At 35.5% G+C, this 17,204-nt stretch overlaps 1 protein-coding gene across 1 annotated transcript; it reads left to right on the top strand.

Annotated features, from left to right (window-relative positions):
- The first annotated feature begins 6,598 nt into the window (after window positions 1-6,598).
- LOC134844074 (putative uncharacterized protein DDB_G0291608) lies at window positions 6,599-15,483 on the top strand. Its single transcript, XM_063860545.1, has 5 exons — window positions 6,599-7,021; window positions 10,487-10,696; window positions 12,073-12,175; window positions 12,792-12,936; window positions 14,878-15,483. Exons 1-5 carry the CDS (start codon window positions 6,705-6,707, stop codon window positions 15,315-15,317), a joined length of 1,215 nt encoding a protein of 404 aa, XP_063716615.1. The 5' UTR covers window positions 6,599-6,704; the 3' UTR covers window positions 15,318-15,483.
- Window positions 15,484-17,204: the final 1,721 nt, after the last annotated feature.

Raw genomic sequence — 17,204 nt, forward strand, 5'->3', positions numbered from 1 at the left:
TGCCAACTGACTCAGTTATTATAGTCAATCAGTACAAAAAGGTTTCAATTCAGCTGCATACAAAAATTGTAAGAGATTTGATCGAAAACCATTATGAAATTACTGGTTATCATTAGTCCTTGAATAAACTTCAAAAAGAGGAACGAACTTACTTCGCGCTGTTCTTTTCATTCAACTATCCTGATTAACTAAATAATTCCCCAAAAAAGGAAAATTGAAAAATTTGCATAAATTTCAATCTTGGATCCCCTGATTTACACCATTTATCCAATTGTCCTTTTGAACCGTTAGATCTGAGCATCTTGAACATTTTGACCTCTCAACAAATCTTTCGGGTAGACAACCGCTGAGCCAAAAAAAAGAAATTCTACTTCAATCGACACCCAAGCATAAGAACCTTGTTTTGATCCTCCAACGGCGCATTACGAGATAGGCGTATGGTAGACTGTGTCTGCGGTAAAGTTTCTACGATGTAAGAGCAACTGAAAGAATGCTTAAAACATATGGATGGGGAATTTGTTGAATCCCTTCTAATTGATAACCAGAAAGACATGAACCTGTACAGGAAGAAACTTCTTCACTATAGTCAGTATTGCAGCCTTCACTATATCTACGCGGCATCCTTCTGTTCACCAAGTTTAAGCAATATCAACTGATCAAATTTTCAAATCCAACAAAGCAATCCACTTTCAACCACGACTGGCTTTAGTAAATTGACAAATAATATGCATTAAATCAAAGAAACAGAGTTTCTCCTAGTTCGAGAGCAAAATGAGCTGCTAGCGAATCAGTTCTATCTCGAAAAAACCAGCTTCCGGAACGTGCAGACCATAAAATTTAAAAATCAAAGAGCGACCTCTTCCTGTAAGTAATTTTTAAATCTAATATAAAACAGAAGTTGCCAATCTCATTTTTATTGCCAATTAGTACAAAAAGGGTTTACAACAGCTGCATACCAAAATTGTGATGTTTTATACCGAAAGCCATCACTGAACTACTGGTATACTAGTTCTGGAAAAAAATTCGAAGAAGGAAAGAAAATGACACGTGAGGCTAGCTGCGCATTTGCACGGCGCTGTTCTTGTTAGTCACCTATCCTGATTAGCTAGTTATTCAAAACTCACCGAAAAAGGGCGAAAATATGCATTATTTTCAACCTTGAACCACTAGATTTACATCATGTATTCAATTGTCCTTTCAAACCGACAGATCTGAACATCTTCAATATGGACTGACCTCCGCGTGTAGCTAAATTTTATCAGTTCACATAGCAGGTAGGCGCCAGGAGCTAAACTCCCTCTTATAAAAAAATGAGCTGACGGAGGATGATGACCTCTTAAAAACACACCAGAACGCACGAACAATTCAGACGAGCCCAGTGTTAAAACGATTCAAGTAACCCACACATACGGCATGCCCTAGCAATCTTGTCGGGGGCCAATGGCACTGGACTGGGGATGAGACGAAACTAAATTAAAAAATCACAATGTGTTGTCTGGAGTCAGCAAGGTTGCTACAACACCAAATTTTTTGAATAGACAACCGCTGAGCCAAAAAAAAAGGATTTTCCGCCTCAACCGCCACCCACGCATAAAAAATTTGTTGCGATCATCCAACAGGGCACTACGAGGTAGGCGTATGGCAGGGTGTCTCTCCAAAAAAAGTTTCTACAATGTAACAGCACCTGAAAGGACGGTTACAGTAAATGGAAGAGGCATTTGTTGTAACCCCTCTTAATTGTTGACAAGAAAATCACGAGCCTGTGCGCTAAGTAACTTCTTAAATATAGCAGCCTTGAACAGCTGAAAATTAAAACCTGAATCTGTACATTCAAATGTTCATATCATTGAGCCAGTCGTAGCTAGATAAACAATGGGAAGTTGATAAAAACGATTTATCCGTCCTCGAATGAAGAGATGGACATCCTCAGAAAGAACTGATTGACAGTGGCTGGGAGGCTCAATGGACTACCTGCAAATTAAGTCAATGAACCAGTCAGCAATCATACGAAAAAGAAATCTTTTTGAGCCCCGCAACGAAAAGATCGGAAAAATGGAGCTTATTCTGAACACGTCTTGTTAAACGAAAACACCAAGAAAAAAAAACAAAAATTGAAAAGAATGCGTATCCCATATGCGGTCATGATAAATTTTCGTCTGTTGATTAATAAAAGAGCAGATTTGAGAAATTGATTCGAAAGATTAAGATGGACAAGTTATTTGTCCCGGGTCGAGATCCCGCTCAAAAACCGCTCAAGATTTGAGCAGTTTGAGCGGTTTACCAGCAAACCTTGAGCGGTTTGGGCTGTTTGGGCGGCTTCTTTGGAAAAACCGCTCAAACCGCTCAAATCTTGCTTAAAAAACCGATCAAAAACCGCTCATTTCTTGGGTAGTTTTTGAACGGTTTTTCATTCAAGATTTGAGCGGTTTTTAAGCGGTTTCTGAGCGGTCTTATAAAAAAAACCGAATAAAAAACCATCAAATGGCTTGGAAAAACCATCAAAAGGCCTGAAATTGCTTTAAAAGTTTCCAGTTGAAATCTACGGTAATTTTTCCTGTAGTCAGCAGATTTGGTCCAGGTTATCCAGGCGTATGATATCCAGCTGATGAGGAGGAGGGTCAAACTTCCTAAAAATCTGACTGACAACTACGTGGTCAACTGCATCTCAGCAATCAGACGAGAAACAGACGACGAATCCCTGAGGTTAACTTAGTTCACATACAACTGAAGAAATGTTATTAGAGGTTAATATTTACCACAAAATACTCAAGAACTGAAAAAAAAAGACATTCGCCGCCTGGTTTTGAAACTGAATGGAGTTGTAGTTTTTTAAAGGAGTCTGCTAAATGATTTCCTTTGTAAATCGTACCCGGGGTCTTTCGCCTTCTTTGGGGTCCTAGACTACGCAGAACGCACACAAGTGTTATGCATAAAGTAAACTCCTGGCTGAGGTGCTCGACTCATGATTCGACCGAAATGGTCAAACGATGTCGTTTTTGACTTTGTTCGAATTTACGGGACTTTATTCGACTTTGTTCGACTTTGCTCGACTTTGCTCGACTTTGTTCGACTCTACCGGACATTGTTCGACTTTGTTCGACTTTACCGGACCTTTTTCGACTTTGTTCGATTTTATCGGAACTTTTTTGCTTTTACCGGGAATTAGCTTTGTGTAGGCCTTCTCGTGTCGGTCCTGTTGATGATTAGCAAATATGTTGATCTACCTAACTGCACATTAAAAATACATATATACTGAAGGATTTTGCAATCCGCATCTATATAACGCTTATGCAAGCAAAAACACCGACAACAATTCCATTACTTGAGCTTTGCGCGACCCATGTTGCGACTTTGCGCGACGCATGTTGCGACTTTTGCGCGACCCATGTTGCGATTTGCGCGACCCAAATTTATGCTGCGACTCTGTGCGACCCAAATTCCGACTCATGATTCGACAGTGTTTGACCCATGATTCGACTTTGTTCGACTATAGTGTTCGTTCGACCGTCTTAATTTGCCACGAAAATCGGACTCCGTTCGACCGTGTCGGTCGAATCATGAGTCGAACACCTCAGCCCGCTGTCTTCTCGAGAACGAATCCCAATTTGACATTGTTCGCCTTTTTTGAAGCAAGATTTGAGCGGTTTTTTTTAGATGATTGTGCTCAAAATCTTGCTTCAAAATGAGCGATTTTTGAGCGAATTTACAAAAAAAAACGCTTAAGATTTTAGCGGTTTGAGCGGGTTTTTTAGACAATTACGCTCAAAATTTTGCTTCAAAATGAGCGGTTTGACCGATTTTTGAACGATTTATCTATGAAAACCGCTCAAAAACCACGCAAGATTTGAACGGTTTTGAGCGGTTTACCTAAAAAAACTGCGCAAGATTTGAGCGGTTTTTCTAGATAAACCGCTCAAATCTTGCGCGGTTTTTGAGTGTTTTTCTTTTAGATAAACCGCTAAAAACCGTTCAAATCCTGCGCGGTTTTTGAGCGGTTTTTTTTAGATAAACCGTTCAAAAACCGCTCAAACCGCTCATTTTGAAGCAAGATTTTGAGCTTAATTGTCTAAAAAACCGCTCAAACCGTTCAAATCTTGCTTCAAATTAGGTGAAAAATCTCGACTCGGGTAAGAAAATTTAAAATTTTTTATGATGTAATATATCTGTTAATTGCGAGATAATTTTATTCGTGATGACTCCGTTCACATTAATCGACCTGGACAAAGATTTGAAAAACATTCAAAACTTCATTTTAAATTGAATTCATCAACAACATCTTGAACAAGTTGCTACACAAAAGGAGCTTTAGAATTGATATTTTAAAAAATTAGCAGAAAGCTGAGTTTAAATAAAATCGAATCACACAAATAAATCGACAAAAACAAACTAACAGACGATTAGTCGAAAAACCCAAAAAATTAGAGCATGAAAAAAAATCAGAATTTTTCGAACCAGGGGTTTTTGTCGTCTTAAACAGGTGGGTTCTTTCGCCCAATTTGCCGGAAAATTGATTGATTTTGATTTTATTATACGGCAAATTAAAACACGTGAGGTAATTCTGTGTGCAAAACTTTGGAGCAAAATTATTGGCTTGAGAAAAACTAAGCGCCAGTTGGCAACACCCTTTATAATCAAAACAGTGGAAAAATAAACATGGAGAAAAAATTGTTTTCCATGAAAATGAGTGAAGTAGCGAATGATCAGAAGAACAAGACAAAAATGAGAAAAAAATTATGCATTTGAATGGTTTTTCATCCAGTCCAAATAACACAATTTTTACCATTGAGCACCCAAATTTCACGAACTCGAGCTCAAAATTGTGTCATACAAAAGTTTGAACCCTGTAAAACTCGTCAAAAACAGAAGTAAAACTCGTCAGAAGTAAAATTGGGCTAAATAATTTAAGCTCATTGGGCCAAAAAGCAACTTAAGTTCATTGTAAAAACACGCCAAGTTCAAAAAAATAGCAAGAAAAAAGTAGACCAAATTGGCCCGAATTTTTTTTTCAATTATTTTCAATTAAACAAGTAATTTCCAACAATTTTCAAACTCTCAATCAGCAATTTATCTCAATCAGGAAAAGGCTCCTCATGCAAAAAAAATAGCCAAATACACAATGCCAAATATATATATATTTTTTAAAATTGTAAACAACATCATTCAAGTGTCATTCAAAAACATTTTTTAAGACCTGTCAAGATATTTATTTGTATAGCGTGCTAACTAACCAGAGCAGAAATATATACTAAAAACTAACTAACCAGAGCAGAAAAATATACTAAAAACTAAAAACAGATTCATTCGTAATCGGAAATGCGAATGCTCAAATTTCAAAAAAGTTCGTATACAAGTATATATAAGAGTGTTTGAAAAATACTCGTTATGCATTTTTCTTCACGTTATAGGTTGTGTTCGCCTGTAAGACTATTATAAATCCCGCAAATTATCATATCTTTAAAAATCTTGTGAAAAGGGCTATCTTGAAAGGAGGTTATCTTGCAAGTTTCTGCAAGAGTCTTGCAAGATAGTTAATAAAGATGCATAGTTTTCAAAATCTTTTTTTTTGAAGTGTAAGTCAAAAACTCAGCTGGGCAATATTAGTGCTTGAAGCCTAACCTAGATACGAAAAACCAGAAAAACATTTGCTTTTGTTCAAGATAACTGTGAGCAAGTATAAACGTTACCGATTTTTCAATAAAAACTTGTTTGGTTTTGGGCTTAACTTTCAAAATCTGTAAAAAACGTATCAAGAGTTGACAAATATTTTTTTTCTGTGATTTGATTCATTGCCATATATTGTGGCCTCATTCTCAAACGCATTTAGATATAAACAAAACTGCTCGTATCAGGGCAAAGCCTTGAATGTTCCGACTGCCTTTTAAGGTTTATGGAGCAGTAATAATTTTAAAAAATTAAATGTAATAAAATAAAATAAAAACTTTTTTATATGAAAATTTTTTAATGAAATCATCCCCCACACGCCATATAAAGTACAAAAGGAAGGATTTCGCTCAATGTAACAAATCAATTATAATAATTAAGCTTCTTTTAACCAATTTGCAACGATTTCTAAGACGGATTAACTCTCCGCTTACACGTTAATACCGCGAAATATCGCGCGTTATTTTTACCAAACTGGCCAAAATGGCAATCTTTGAGCCCCCATAACTTGACGAAAAATGATTACAGGTGAAACATCTTTTCAAATTTAAGCTCAACTCAACAATACATTTTGAATGATATAAAAGAAATCCGTCAAAAATGGCTTGTTAAAACGTCGAAATTTGTCTGAAGAAAAAAACCCACTTCGAGCTCAAACATTCCGTTACCTTCGTATCGAAAGTCGGAACAATGGCTTTTCGATCGTCATTTAAAGCCATTTCAGGTATCAAACATTTCAGACCTGACAAGATAATCATATGCATAGCGTGCAAACTAACCAGAACAGGAATATATAGGGCCTGCTAGCTAATAAAAATATTCATTTGTATCGGAATGGCGGATGCTCAAATTTCAAAAAAGATATGTCCAGTGATTAGATTTTGCTAAGTGATTTGATAAAGCAACTTACTTTTGTATTTGAATGCGTAACATCATGTTACCAGTTTCTCGTGCTTTATTCATTGCAATTGTATTATAAATTACAAGAATGAGTAGACTTACTTACAAAACATTACCAACGTTAATTTAACATACACATAAAAATGCGCAGTATACTTAAAAAACCAAACGTAACTTTTTTCGACAACGGCAATACTAATAATGGTAACACCAACAACAATTACAACAACACGCCGGCTGGAAACCCTCTCAAAATCAGCTCCGACTCCCTCGACCACTTCAACTTGTCAGCGGCTAGAGGTCAAATGAGAGGTCAGCAACAGCAACAACAACAACCTTCAACTCTGCCCTATCTTCAGACAAGTCCCCCCAATTATGAGCAGTCTTTTGAAATGCAACCCCCTGCAGTTAGGAGTTTAGTAGACCAAAACTTCTCGTCTGGAAATGCTGCCGTTTTAAGGTAAATCATCTGAAAGAAACAAAAATCATTTCCTTATCTTTTCCAGACTATCCAGAATTTTTCACAAATTTGGTGGTCAAAAATTTAAATGTTTTGATTACCAATAAGGCTTTAAAGGAAAACCATTCATTAAAATCTAGGTTATAATTACATGCCGTTCTCGTATATGGGGACTTAAACATGTGTTGGGGTAAGTTGCTTTTTGCAAAAAAAGTGCGCTAGGGTAGGTTATTTTTTGCACTTTTTAGAAAATTAAAAAGGGAGCTACAAGAAAGTTGAATGTGATCTTACTAAATCCTTTCGCGTCGTGATTCGGATTCCTAAAACTGATTCTAAAATAATGCGTGAAGATTATTTTTTATCGGATTTTTTTTACAGAATTTTGTTATTCTGCTAACCTGGATAATGGACTAGGTAATCCTTGCCATTTTTTAAACATTATTTCAAGCATTATAACCGACCCAATCGATAAAGTTGAACTGCAAACCTTTCCAGGACTCAAGAAAATGGCAGAAATTGAAAAAATTATTAGATTCTTTTCGTTGCCATTTTTTGCAACAAACAATGTGCCAATTGCAAAGCAACCGGGTCTGAATTTTTGTTTCAAGAATCTAACGATTAGCAACGAGGGTTAAACTGTTAGCATTAATTTAAAACACTGAACTATCAACTCAAACTATTCATCTCTTAGACGGCAACTAAAAAGGTAACAAAAACAGTAGCACCAGCTTCTTGTCACATCTCAAAGTCTGCTTCCTTTTTCATTTGGAGGATTTTTTCTTCTCAAATTTTCCTTCTTAATTTTCTTCTCAACATGACTTATTACAACTTCTATTTTTTTACTCTTTCGTCTCATTGTATCTTACATCAAGACTTAGGCGCTTCAAAAAATTGCAGTTTGTTTGGTTTCATCAAGCAACAAGATTAGAAAAACTGTGATTGTTGTAAAATTTTGTTTTAGGTTAAAAAAAGGCTCATTAATTACGCCTTGGGTTCACTAAGATGCACTTACAAGTACTATCCAAATGCATCGATAGATATCTTTTGCAAAAACAGTTGAAATTTTTTTCAAATAAATTTTTTTTTGCAATTAACAATTCCTAACTGAAGCTCAGATGATTCATTCTTCAATTTTTTAAAATTATTTTTGAACCTCTACCAACGTCCAATTTAAAAAAATTGTATCTTCAGAAACTTAAGCATGACAAATCCAGACTGTGCATTGGATAGGCGCGCCGCTTAGAATTGCACATAAATCCATGGAGTCCGCGCACAATCAGTTTGTTAAGTATATTATATCGGCAGAAGTTGTTCTGGATTCTGCAAATGTCTGCAAATTCCGTAACTATGTTTATTACGCAGAGTTAAATTAGTTCTAGAGTAAACAACTAGGAGCTATAGCTACAATGTATATCTTGCAGTAGCATAATTCATAGTCAAGGACAACCATTGTCAGCGGATTCCAATGCCAAACCTCAAAACCTTACATCTATCTCTTTAGTGATTGAGATCAAATTCCCAGCAAGTTTTTTTTCTTGAAGTTAATGCAGATTCTAAAATTTTTGATAATTTGTAAATTACGTCTTAGTTACCTAAACAGCTGTATCCCCCTCAACATTTTTTGGATCACAAAATAAATTAATTTTTGACCTTTCAGCTTTTTGAAAACGTAAGCGGTGAAGATAAAGTCACTTATTCAGTAGCTTAGACAAAATGAGCATTTCAAAATTTGAGAAATAAGACCATTTCAGTGTTTGAGATAAAATGCTGTTTCAGCTTTGTAAATTTATGGGATAACCTGTTTGAGAGAACACTTCAGTTACGGTATCTCGTCTTTCATATACTTAAAGGCCATTTAATGTTATTGCTTTACATCTCAATTGCTTTTATGGCAATTTTTATTCGAATTATGATTGATATTAACTTTTAAGCGAACTTTTGAGAGCATTTTTTTTTTCCAAATAGCCAATTGTGACTTTATAATATTTTCCAATGATGATTTTTATCCTAAATGTTGACGCTAGTTTTTATTATAAATACTGATAAATAGAGACAAGACTGCTCGTATCAGGGCAAAGCCCTGAATGTTCCGACTGCCTTTTAAGGTTTATGGAGCAGTAATAACATTAAAAAATTAAATGTAAGAAAAATTAAAATGAAAAAAAATTTTCTCTAAAATGTGAATTTTTTTTTGAAAATCATCCCCCCACACGCCATAAAAAATACAAAAGGATAGATTTTGCTCCTTGTAACAAACCAATTATGGCAAATAAGCTTCTTTTAACCAATTTGGAACGATTTTTAAGACGGATATCAACTCTCCGCTTACGCGTTAATAGCGCGAAATATATCGCGCGTTAATTGTCTCAAATTGGCCAAAATGGCAATCTTTAAACCCCCATAACCTTATGAAAAATGATCACAGGTGGAATATCTTTTCAAATTTGAGCTCAGGACAACAATACCTTTCGAATGATATAAAAAAAATTCCGTCAAAAATGGCTAGTTAAAAAGTCGACATTTGTCTGAAGAAAAAAAAAACCCACCCCGAGCACAAATATTCCGTTACTTTTGTATCGAAAGTCGGAACAATAAGAGTCACTCACGATAAAAGTTGGCTCGAGATAAAATAATTTGTTAGGGTCCAGAAAAAAACTATCTGTTTTACCAGCATAATTGTTAATACTTAAATAAGTAACTAAATGTAACTAGATTTCGCAATCAAAACACGGATTGCGCTAACAGTTCCGGATTCCTCCTACAATTGCGAATTTCACCACAACTCAAAAGTGTTATGCCCATATTTTTTGTTCGTGGAATCAACAAATTGCTCTAAATTCCGCAGATATTGTTGCGGATTCTACAAGTTCCGTTGTTTTGAAACAATTTTGAGCAATACATTTTTTTACTACCTATAGGCTAATAGAATCCATTATATCAAAAAAAAACCGTAAAGCAGAAATGCGACAAATTCGTAATCAACTCGATGCGCAATCTGCTTAAAATCCACAAAATACACAGCATGGACGCGTCATTATTTTTATTAAGACGCACCCAAACAAATCAAACCAACGAAACAAAGAGATCATGGTCAATTTTAACTAACAGATTAAATCAGCGGCCAAATTTAACTATAAAAACAAAACGGTTGGAGTTCATGATAGATTAAATACATCTTACTCATTACTCATAACTACTTTTTGAGAATCTATGATGTTTTTGCAACTGCTTGCCATATGCATGTGTGTTCATTGAAAATTTTTGGCAAAAAATCATTGGTTGAGCAACTCCGAACTGAAAACCTGATGATTTCATTGCTGATCGCATTCTTATTAAGTTAGCTTAGAGTCTTGACCGTAGTGTTGACTGTTGTCCGCCGTCTATTTCTGTATCCTTCTACCTGCAAAATTGAGTTTTAATAACTATTATGACTTTTGTAATCAACCCATTTAGTTCTGCTTTCAGTTATGATCAGAAAGAGCACCCTTTCATCTTTCCTTCTCCTGCCTCATCCTCTGTGGCCCCCACGATCCACAATTCAGACAGCTCCTCTGCGACCACAATGCCGACTATCTACAATGCCAAGTGGAAGGATGGAATGTTAGATGCATACAGACAGCAGATTGGACAGTTGAGTGGGGCGATGGCACAGTTGCAGCAACAGAACCAAATGAGGTGTTGTGATAGAGTTCGGATCTTTCCTGTTATACGGTCCAAAATTACCACATTTTACATAGAGCTTCTCTTTTTTTTAAAACTACAAACAAAGTTCCTTTTCGCTTAACTTAGTTTCAACCAACCAGTTTCGAGCATTATGATCATTTTTTACCAAATATTAAAACGAGCAGTTTTGGGCCATATAATAGAAAAGACCCTAAAGGGGGGGGGGGGGGGTCTGGTATCACAATAATCATTATAATAGTATAGTAGCTTAGAACAATTTTCGACGCTGGTAACAAAATTTTCAGTTCGTTCACGCTTAGATTGGGTCCCTGAGTTGTATACATATAAATGCCTTTGAGATCTGCTTTTACAATATTCACTATATTGGTCAATCACGAATCAATAATAGCGAACAGAGAAACGTCGGTTCTTGAAAAAGGCTTCTTTTGAGCTGAGTTTTTATTCAATCGGTTGGGTTATTCGATTCGGATCTATAAAAGGCCGGTATATCTTTCTCGGGTATGGGGACAACTATAACAGTTGCATCGCTTGAAAATCGATTGGGTCGAGGTTTGGGCTTTTCTTTTTGACTAAAATGGTCTTGTCAGATGTCATAGCGCGCGACAAAAAGCCGTAGTCACGTTTGACCTTTCGTCAACCTGAGCCAAAAGACTTCAACAGAATCCAATAACTTTGTAACAAATGAACGAATTCAAGAAAAAAAATATGCTGATGTTTCCGACCATTTGTATGTTATATTGTTGTTCAAATTACTTCTTGAAGTGTGGGCTTTTTGGCCCCCAATTTTATATAACTCAGCTAAAGCTCGTCTGGGATCAAAATCACGAGCCATTTTGGTCGTGATTTTGATTCCGAAAAAAGTTCAATAAACTTGACTCAATTTCGAGAAAATCTGGTATGGAATTTCACGGTTTTCAGACTACACGAAACGAGAGCTTGTAAGAGACCACCAATCTAATTGTACTGCAATTTTGACCTAATTTTAACCAGACGCAGAGTTTAGGGGAGGGGACGGTAAGAACGCTTTGAAAAGCTTTGAAGCTCAGTTCTTTGAAAAATTTGATCAGTTTCAAGATTTAAAAAAACTGGTGACTTTCCACACCCTTCCCCCCAACCCACAAACACATACTTTTGATTTGAAAAAAAAAACAATTTTAAGGTTGACATGACGTGATGAAATTTCGCTGTATGAACTATCCTTATAGCCTTTCTGAACACAATTGTTTTCAATAACTTGCATGCGAAAAGGGATGTAAGGGGGGGGGGTAAACATTTTCTTGTCATACGCACGATTCATGTAACAATGAAAATGATGCAAGATGAAAAAAGCAATGAAAATATTATAAATTAAAAGTGTCAATATTTAGTCTGAAGATGGAGGCGGAGAAGAGTAGTGGGAACAGTAGTCAGTTGCAGGAACTGGTGGACGGACAGAAGCGCATGTTCGACATGTACTGGGAACTAGCCAAGGTCAGCAAGCTCAATGAGTCATAATTGACTCATATTTGATAATGATATAGATTGTTTTAGAAAATGTATGTAAGAATCCATATTTTATATTAGCTCAAAAACTTAGAAAATAATTAAGTACGAAGAATCCTATGTATAACTAAACAAGAAAAAAGCATTTTGATCTTTGGCTCTTTCTCATTTAGCTTTTTTGGATAGCTTATAACGAGTAGTGCAATAATTATGTGGCACTTACGATAAGTGATGAATTGTCAACATAAATTAGGAAGAACGCCATTTTTTAGCTGGTGTATTCACACTTGTTCAAATTTATTTGATCGAAGTCATGATCTTCTTCTTCTTGAAATTTTTCGGAAATTGAGTTAAAGTGTTAACCGGGCCGAGGTACGCGACTTAACACCCGAAATCAGTAAGGTTGAATGTCGCGACCCAAAAAAAAGATCAGTCACAACTTTTCGGGAGCCGAAAATTCGGCGAGACTTTGCGGATCCCTAAAGAGAAGTCCCGACTTTGCGCGATCGAAAAAATTCGGAGCGTTTTTCCGCGACCCAAAAAAATGATTTTTCTAACGATGGCTTATTCTCAACCAAATGTTTTCTTTTCTATTGTGCTGCAGAGATGTAAACACGTGGAGGAGGTGAGTAAGCGACAGAGTGAGTTGATCACGTCTCTGAATGAGATGATGGAGAGAAGAGAGAGGGAGCACAGAAGACAGGTGGATAGACTGAGAGAAGAGATGTACAGCACACACAAGGCCAAAAGTAGAGTCATCAGAGAGCCATCTCTTCATTATTATATTTGTTTAAACTTTCAAGATCTTGTTAACTATTCCCCCCCCCCTTTGGACCTTGTTAACTATCCCCCCCCCCTTTGGACCTTGTTAACTACCCCCCCCCCCCTTTGGACCTTGTTAACTATCCCCCTATGCATGTATTATTTTTGACAACCATTTCTGTACAAAATATGCATTTCAAAAATGTCAACAATTAATTGGGTTTTCATTTCCGCCCGTTCGTATATTTGTATTACTCACTATTTATATAATACCCACGTAAACAATTTTAAATGAATATATTTTCTGAAAATTGTTTTAAGCTATTGAAAATGTGGCCGCCAAAGTTGAATTTCTGAAAATCGAAATAGGGGGGGGGGAAGTTAACATGATCCCACTTTTAGAATCACTCTCTGATGAAAACATATCTAGGATTTCAACTGAGCCAAAAAATCAATTTTATGAAAAAGCATGGGTAAATGCTGAACAACTAGCACAATGTGTACCGAGCACAAAAATCATTTGATATTGGATACTAATTTTAAGTCAACTAACGGCCTAATTTGGTGAATGACCGTAAAAGACATGCATTGTCAGTAAAAAAATATGAAAACTAGAAATCTTTTTTTTCCTCTGTACAAGAATAACTTGTGGAGCTCAAATTACGACTAAACTGGCTCTTATATGATATCAAAAGCTCCAACTGGACTTTTGTTGCTCCAGAATTTGAGTGGAAAAAATTAATTTCAAAGTCAGCATCAACGTTTCCCGCATCCAGTTTCAAGCGTGAATAATCGATACTATTACGATTTAAATACCAGTCTTACTAAAATTGAGAAACAATCGATTTTAATCAATTCAATTAATAATCGATTATAATCACCCTTTTTAAGATCAAATTATATTTAATTATAATCCATTATAATAGATTATAATCGATACTTTTATTTATTCGTTCATTTTTTGATACAATTAGAATCAATTATAATTGATTAAAATCCATTATTTTTATTCAAATTTCTAATTTATTAGTTTTGCACAAAAATCCATTATAATCGATTGTAAATGATTATAATCCCTTTTGTTTGTCCATTTTGTCTTCGAAGCTGCATCTAAATTGCTTATATTTTATGCTTTTTGTAGACGTTGGTTCCTATGAAAACTGAGAAACATGTTTTTAAAATTTTCCAATCAATTCAATATTAAAAGGTTTTTTTTTCATTTCTTTCCCATTAGAGTTGTTTTGTGATGCATATTTTAGGCTTTTTAACCACCAAAAAACCAACAAATTGGTTAAGTTTCATGATTGATTTGGAAGATTTATTTTTCATCTACCGCTGGAATCTTTCCACTAATATGAAAGGATCTCTATGAAACTTTTGTTTCGAGGTAAAACTTGTGTTCAGATGAACCAAAGTGTTCAAGAGATCTCTCTTTTAGAGATTTTCTTATTGACACAAAAATAATAACCCATAAGATATAATTCGAATATAGTTTTGAATTGACAAATGTTTGGAAAAATAAGAGATTATAATCGATTATAATTGATTCTAAGGGTTTTTTGTAAGAACTATAATCAATTATAATTGATTATAAGAGATTATAATCTCATGGAAAATATCACGATTATAATCAATTATAAATCATTTAAACACGTAATTTTGGTAATTATAATCAATTATGACTGTCAAAAAGTCATCATAATAATCCGTTATAATCGATTATTTACGCCTACACTTGGAGGCGGGTTCGTTTTTCGTCAAAAAAATGCGTAAAAAAACTATTTCAAGAGTTCAAGATTCCATACCGTATTACAATTCTAAATTCAAACTATTTTCTTGTCCATATGCAGTTAGATTGGCATTTGATGGAGGATTTTTTTTTTTACAGTTGGTTGAAATTTTGACAGACTGAAAATGACACTTTTCAGGAAAAGTAGCCGACAGAGACGAGTCAAGATACTACAGCGACAACACTTACCACCCCTCTTCCGCCCCAACCGGACGACCCTTCATTGAAAGCATCGATATGAATCTGAAGCCCCTGCCTAGATTCCATCAGTCTTCCAAACCACCACCTCATCCTCACATACGACCCAGTCACAAGTACCCTTCACACTACGACAGCGCCGACAACTATCGCGGAACACGAGATCGCCGAAGTTTCAAACCCGACGCGATAGCACCGGGTCGCCACCGCGGTCGGTCGCCAGTGTTCGACTCGGATCATTTCAGTAGCGCAGACGAACGCGCGGGCGATGACTCAGAAGCGGAAAACGACTTTAAAAGAGACAAACTGAGAACTCGGAACAAACTGAATGGGATTGAAAATAAACTGATGGAGCTTAAGATTATGACTCAAGATATGTAGTAGTCTTGAAATAGTGGCGCAATTATAATAATGACTGCTAACAAAAACTGTTCGAATCAAGGCGAACCCAAGATTGTTCTGACTGCCCTTTAAGGTCTATGAAATAGTTTTTGATAAACTTGTTTTACAACATTTTACAACAAAAATTGATCCAATTTTTGATGAACATCTTTCTCTACAGACCAAGTGAAGTACTAAATTTGTAATTAGCGTCTATTTACAAATTATTAAGCTTGCAAAAGGCTTTCCTAAACTCAAGTATGTTTGTAACGATATCTGGCGTTAATTGTCCCATGCCTTACAAACCCCAAAAAAATGTTCACAGGTGAAACAAATTGTTGATCCAGAAGACGTCCAAAACTTTCAAATGCTAAAAACACCTGTGTTAAAAAGTGTCCATTCAAAAAGTGGAAATTTGTTCAGAAAAAAATAACAAACCCGAGCACAAATACTCTGTCACTTTCTTCGAAAGCTGGCATAATAAACAAAACAGCTCGTATCAGGGCCAGTCCCTGAATGTTTTATCAGCCGCTTAAAATCATGTAGTTTGAGTATGCTGACACAACCGTGTATGCCTCAGTTCAATGCAATTTGCCGCGCGATAATGATTTCAAACTGGCAAAATTGGCAATTTACAAACCCAAATAACTTGACAAACAAAAATCACAGGTAAGTATGATTTGAGTTTTTGGCTCAAAACATCAATACCTTTTCGAGGATATAAAAATTTTATCGAAAACGGCTAGTTAAAAGTCGGAATTTGTCTGAAGATTGAAAAAAGTCACCCCGAGCTCAAATACTCCGTCATTTTCTTCAAAAATTGGAACAACAAAAGATATAAAAAATAATTAATCAATCAAAATAATTAATAAGTACCCCAATTAATCAAGGCAAAGTATTAAATGTTCCGACCGCTCTCTGCTCCAATTGTTTTGTTTGAGAAAACTTTGATCAACTTTAAATTTTGTCTTATCAATAAGATTAACTTGACTCATTTCACTTCGACCCAAACTTGTGACGGGTATAGTAATTAGTGATACGCTTTCAACATCATAGCTAAGTTTTCAATTTATTACATGAAGAGTTTACATACGCTTTCGTTAGGTTAAGGGTTTAAAATGCCTAGAAAAAGCAGTTCCTTGTTCTCATTCTTTGAGCGCGAAACCAGGCGCTCTGCGCTTGCATAGCTTGGGCTGAACTAGCAGCAAGAATCACCCCCAATAAAGCATTATCCCATAATTGAACAAGAAAATTCTTCAAAATTTTATCAATGAATCATCGACAGAAATACTATCATAAATTGAATGAAAGAAAATCAATTACGAGTTTTTCAAATTTTATCAGGCCTCAGATTATTGAATGTGAATCATAACTTTACAATGGCAACTCGGATTTTCGATACTCAGGAAGAATTGAAACTAGGCTGTTGCAGAACAAACGTATGTAATTATAAAAACATAGGTAGTGAGTTCGATCACCGTCAAGAAAATTGAGAACTCCTGGTTTTACTTTGACTAAAAAACGGCTGAGAAAATCATGTAAAACCAAAATTGTCAGCATGGAGGAGTTTTTTCAAAAGAAACGGATGTTTTGCACTCCCAGCAAAAACAGATATCCTGTGTTTATTGAGCTCTCTCTCTCTCTCTCTCTCTATCTCTCTCTTTCTCTCTCTCTAGAAAGTTAGTATCTATAATTTTGCACTACAAAATCATTAATTTCGAGAAAACAGTCATATATTCGGAGAAGTCAGCAATATAGAACAGAATATCGCAGAATGATTAAAAATACCTTTTTTGATAAGTAGATGCAAGTATGCAAATAATAGAAACATTCAAGTTATAAGTATTCAAATAAGCAAAATTTGACGTTTTTGGGTTGTTTTTGAGT

The sequence above is a fragment of the Symsagittifera roscoffensis genome, chromosome 4 (genome assembly GCF_963678635.1).
Source record: "Symsagittifera roscoffensis chromosome 4, txSymRosc1.1, whole genome shotgun sequence".
In the NCBI taxonomy this organism is placed as follows: domain Eukaryota; kingdom Metazoa; phylum Xenacoelomorpha; order Acoela; family Convolutidae; genus Symsagittifera; species Symsagittifera roscoffensis.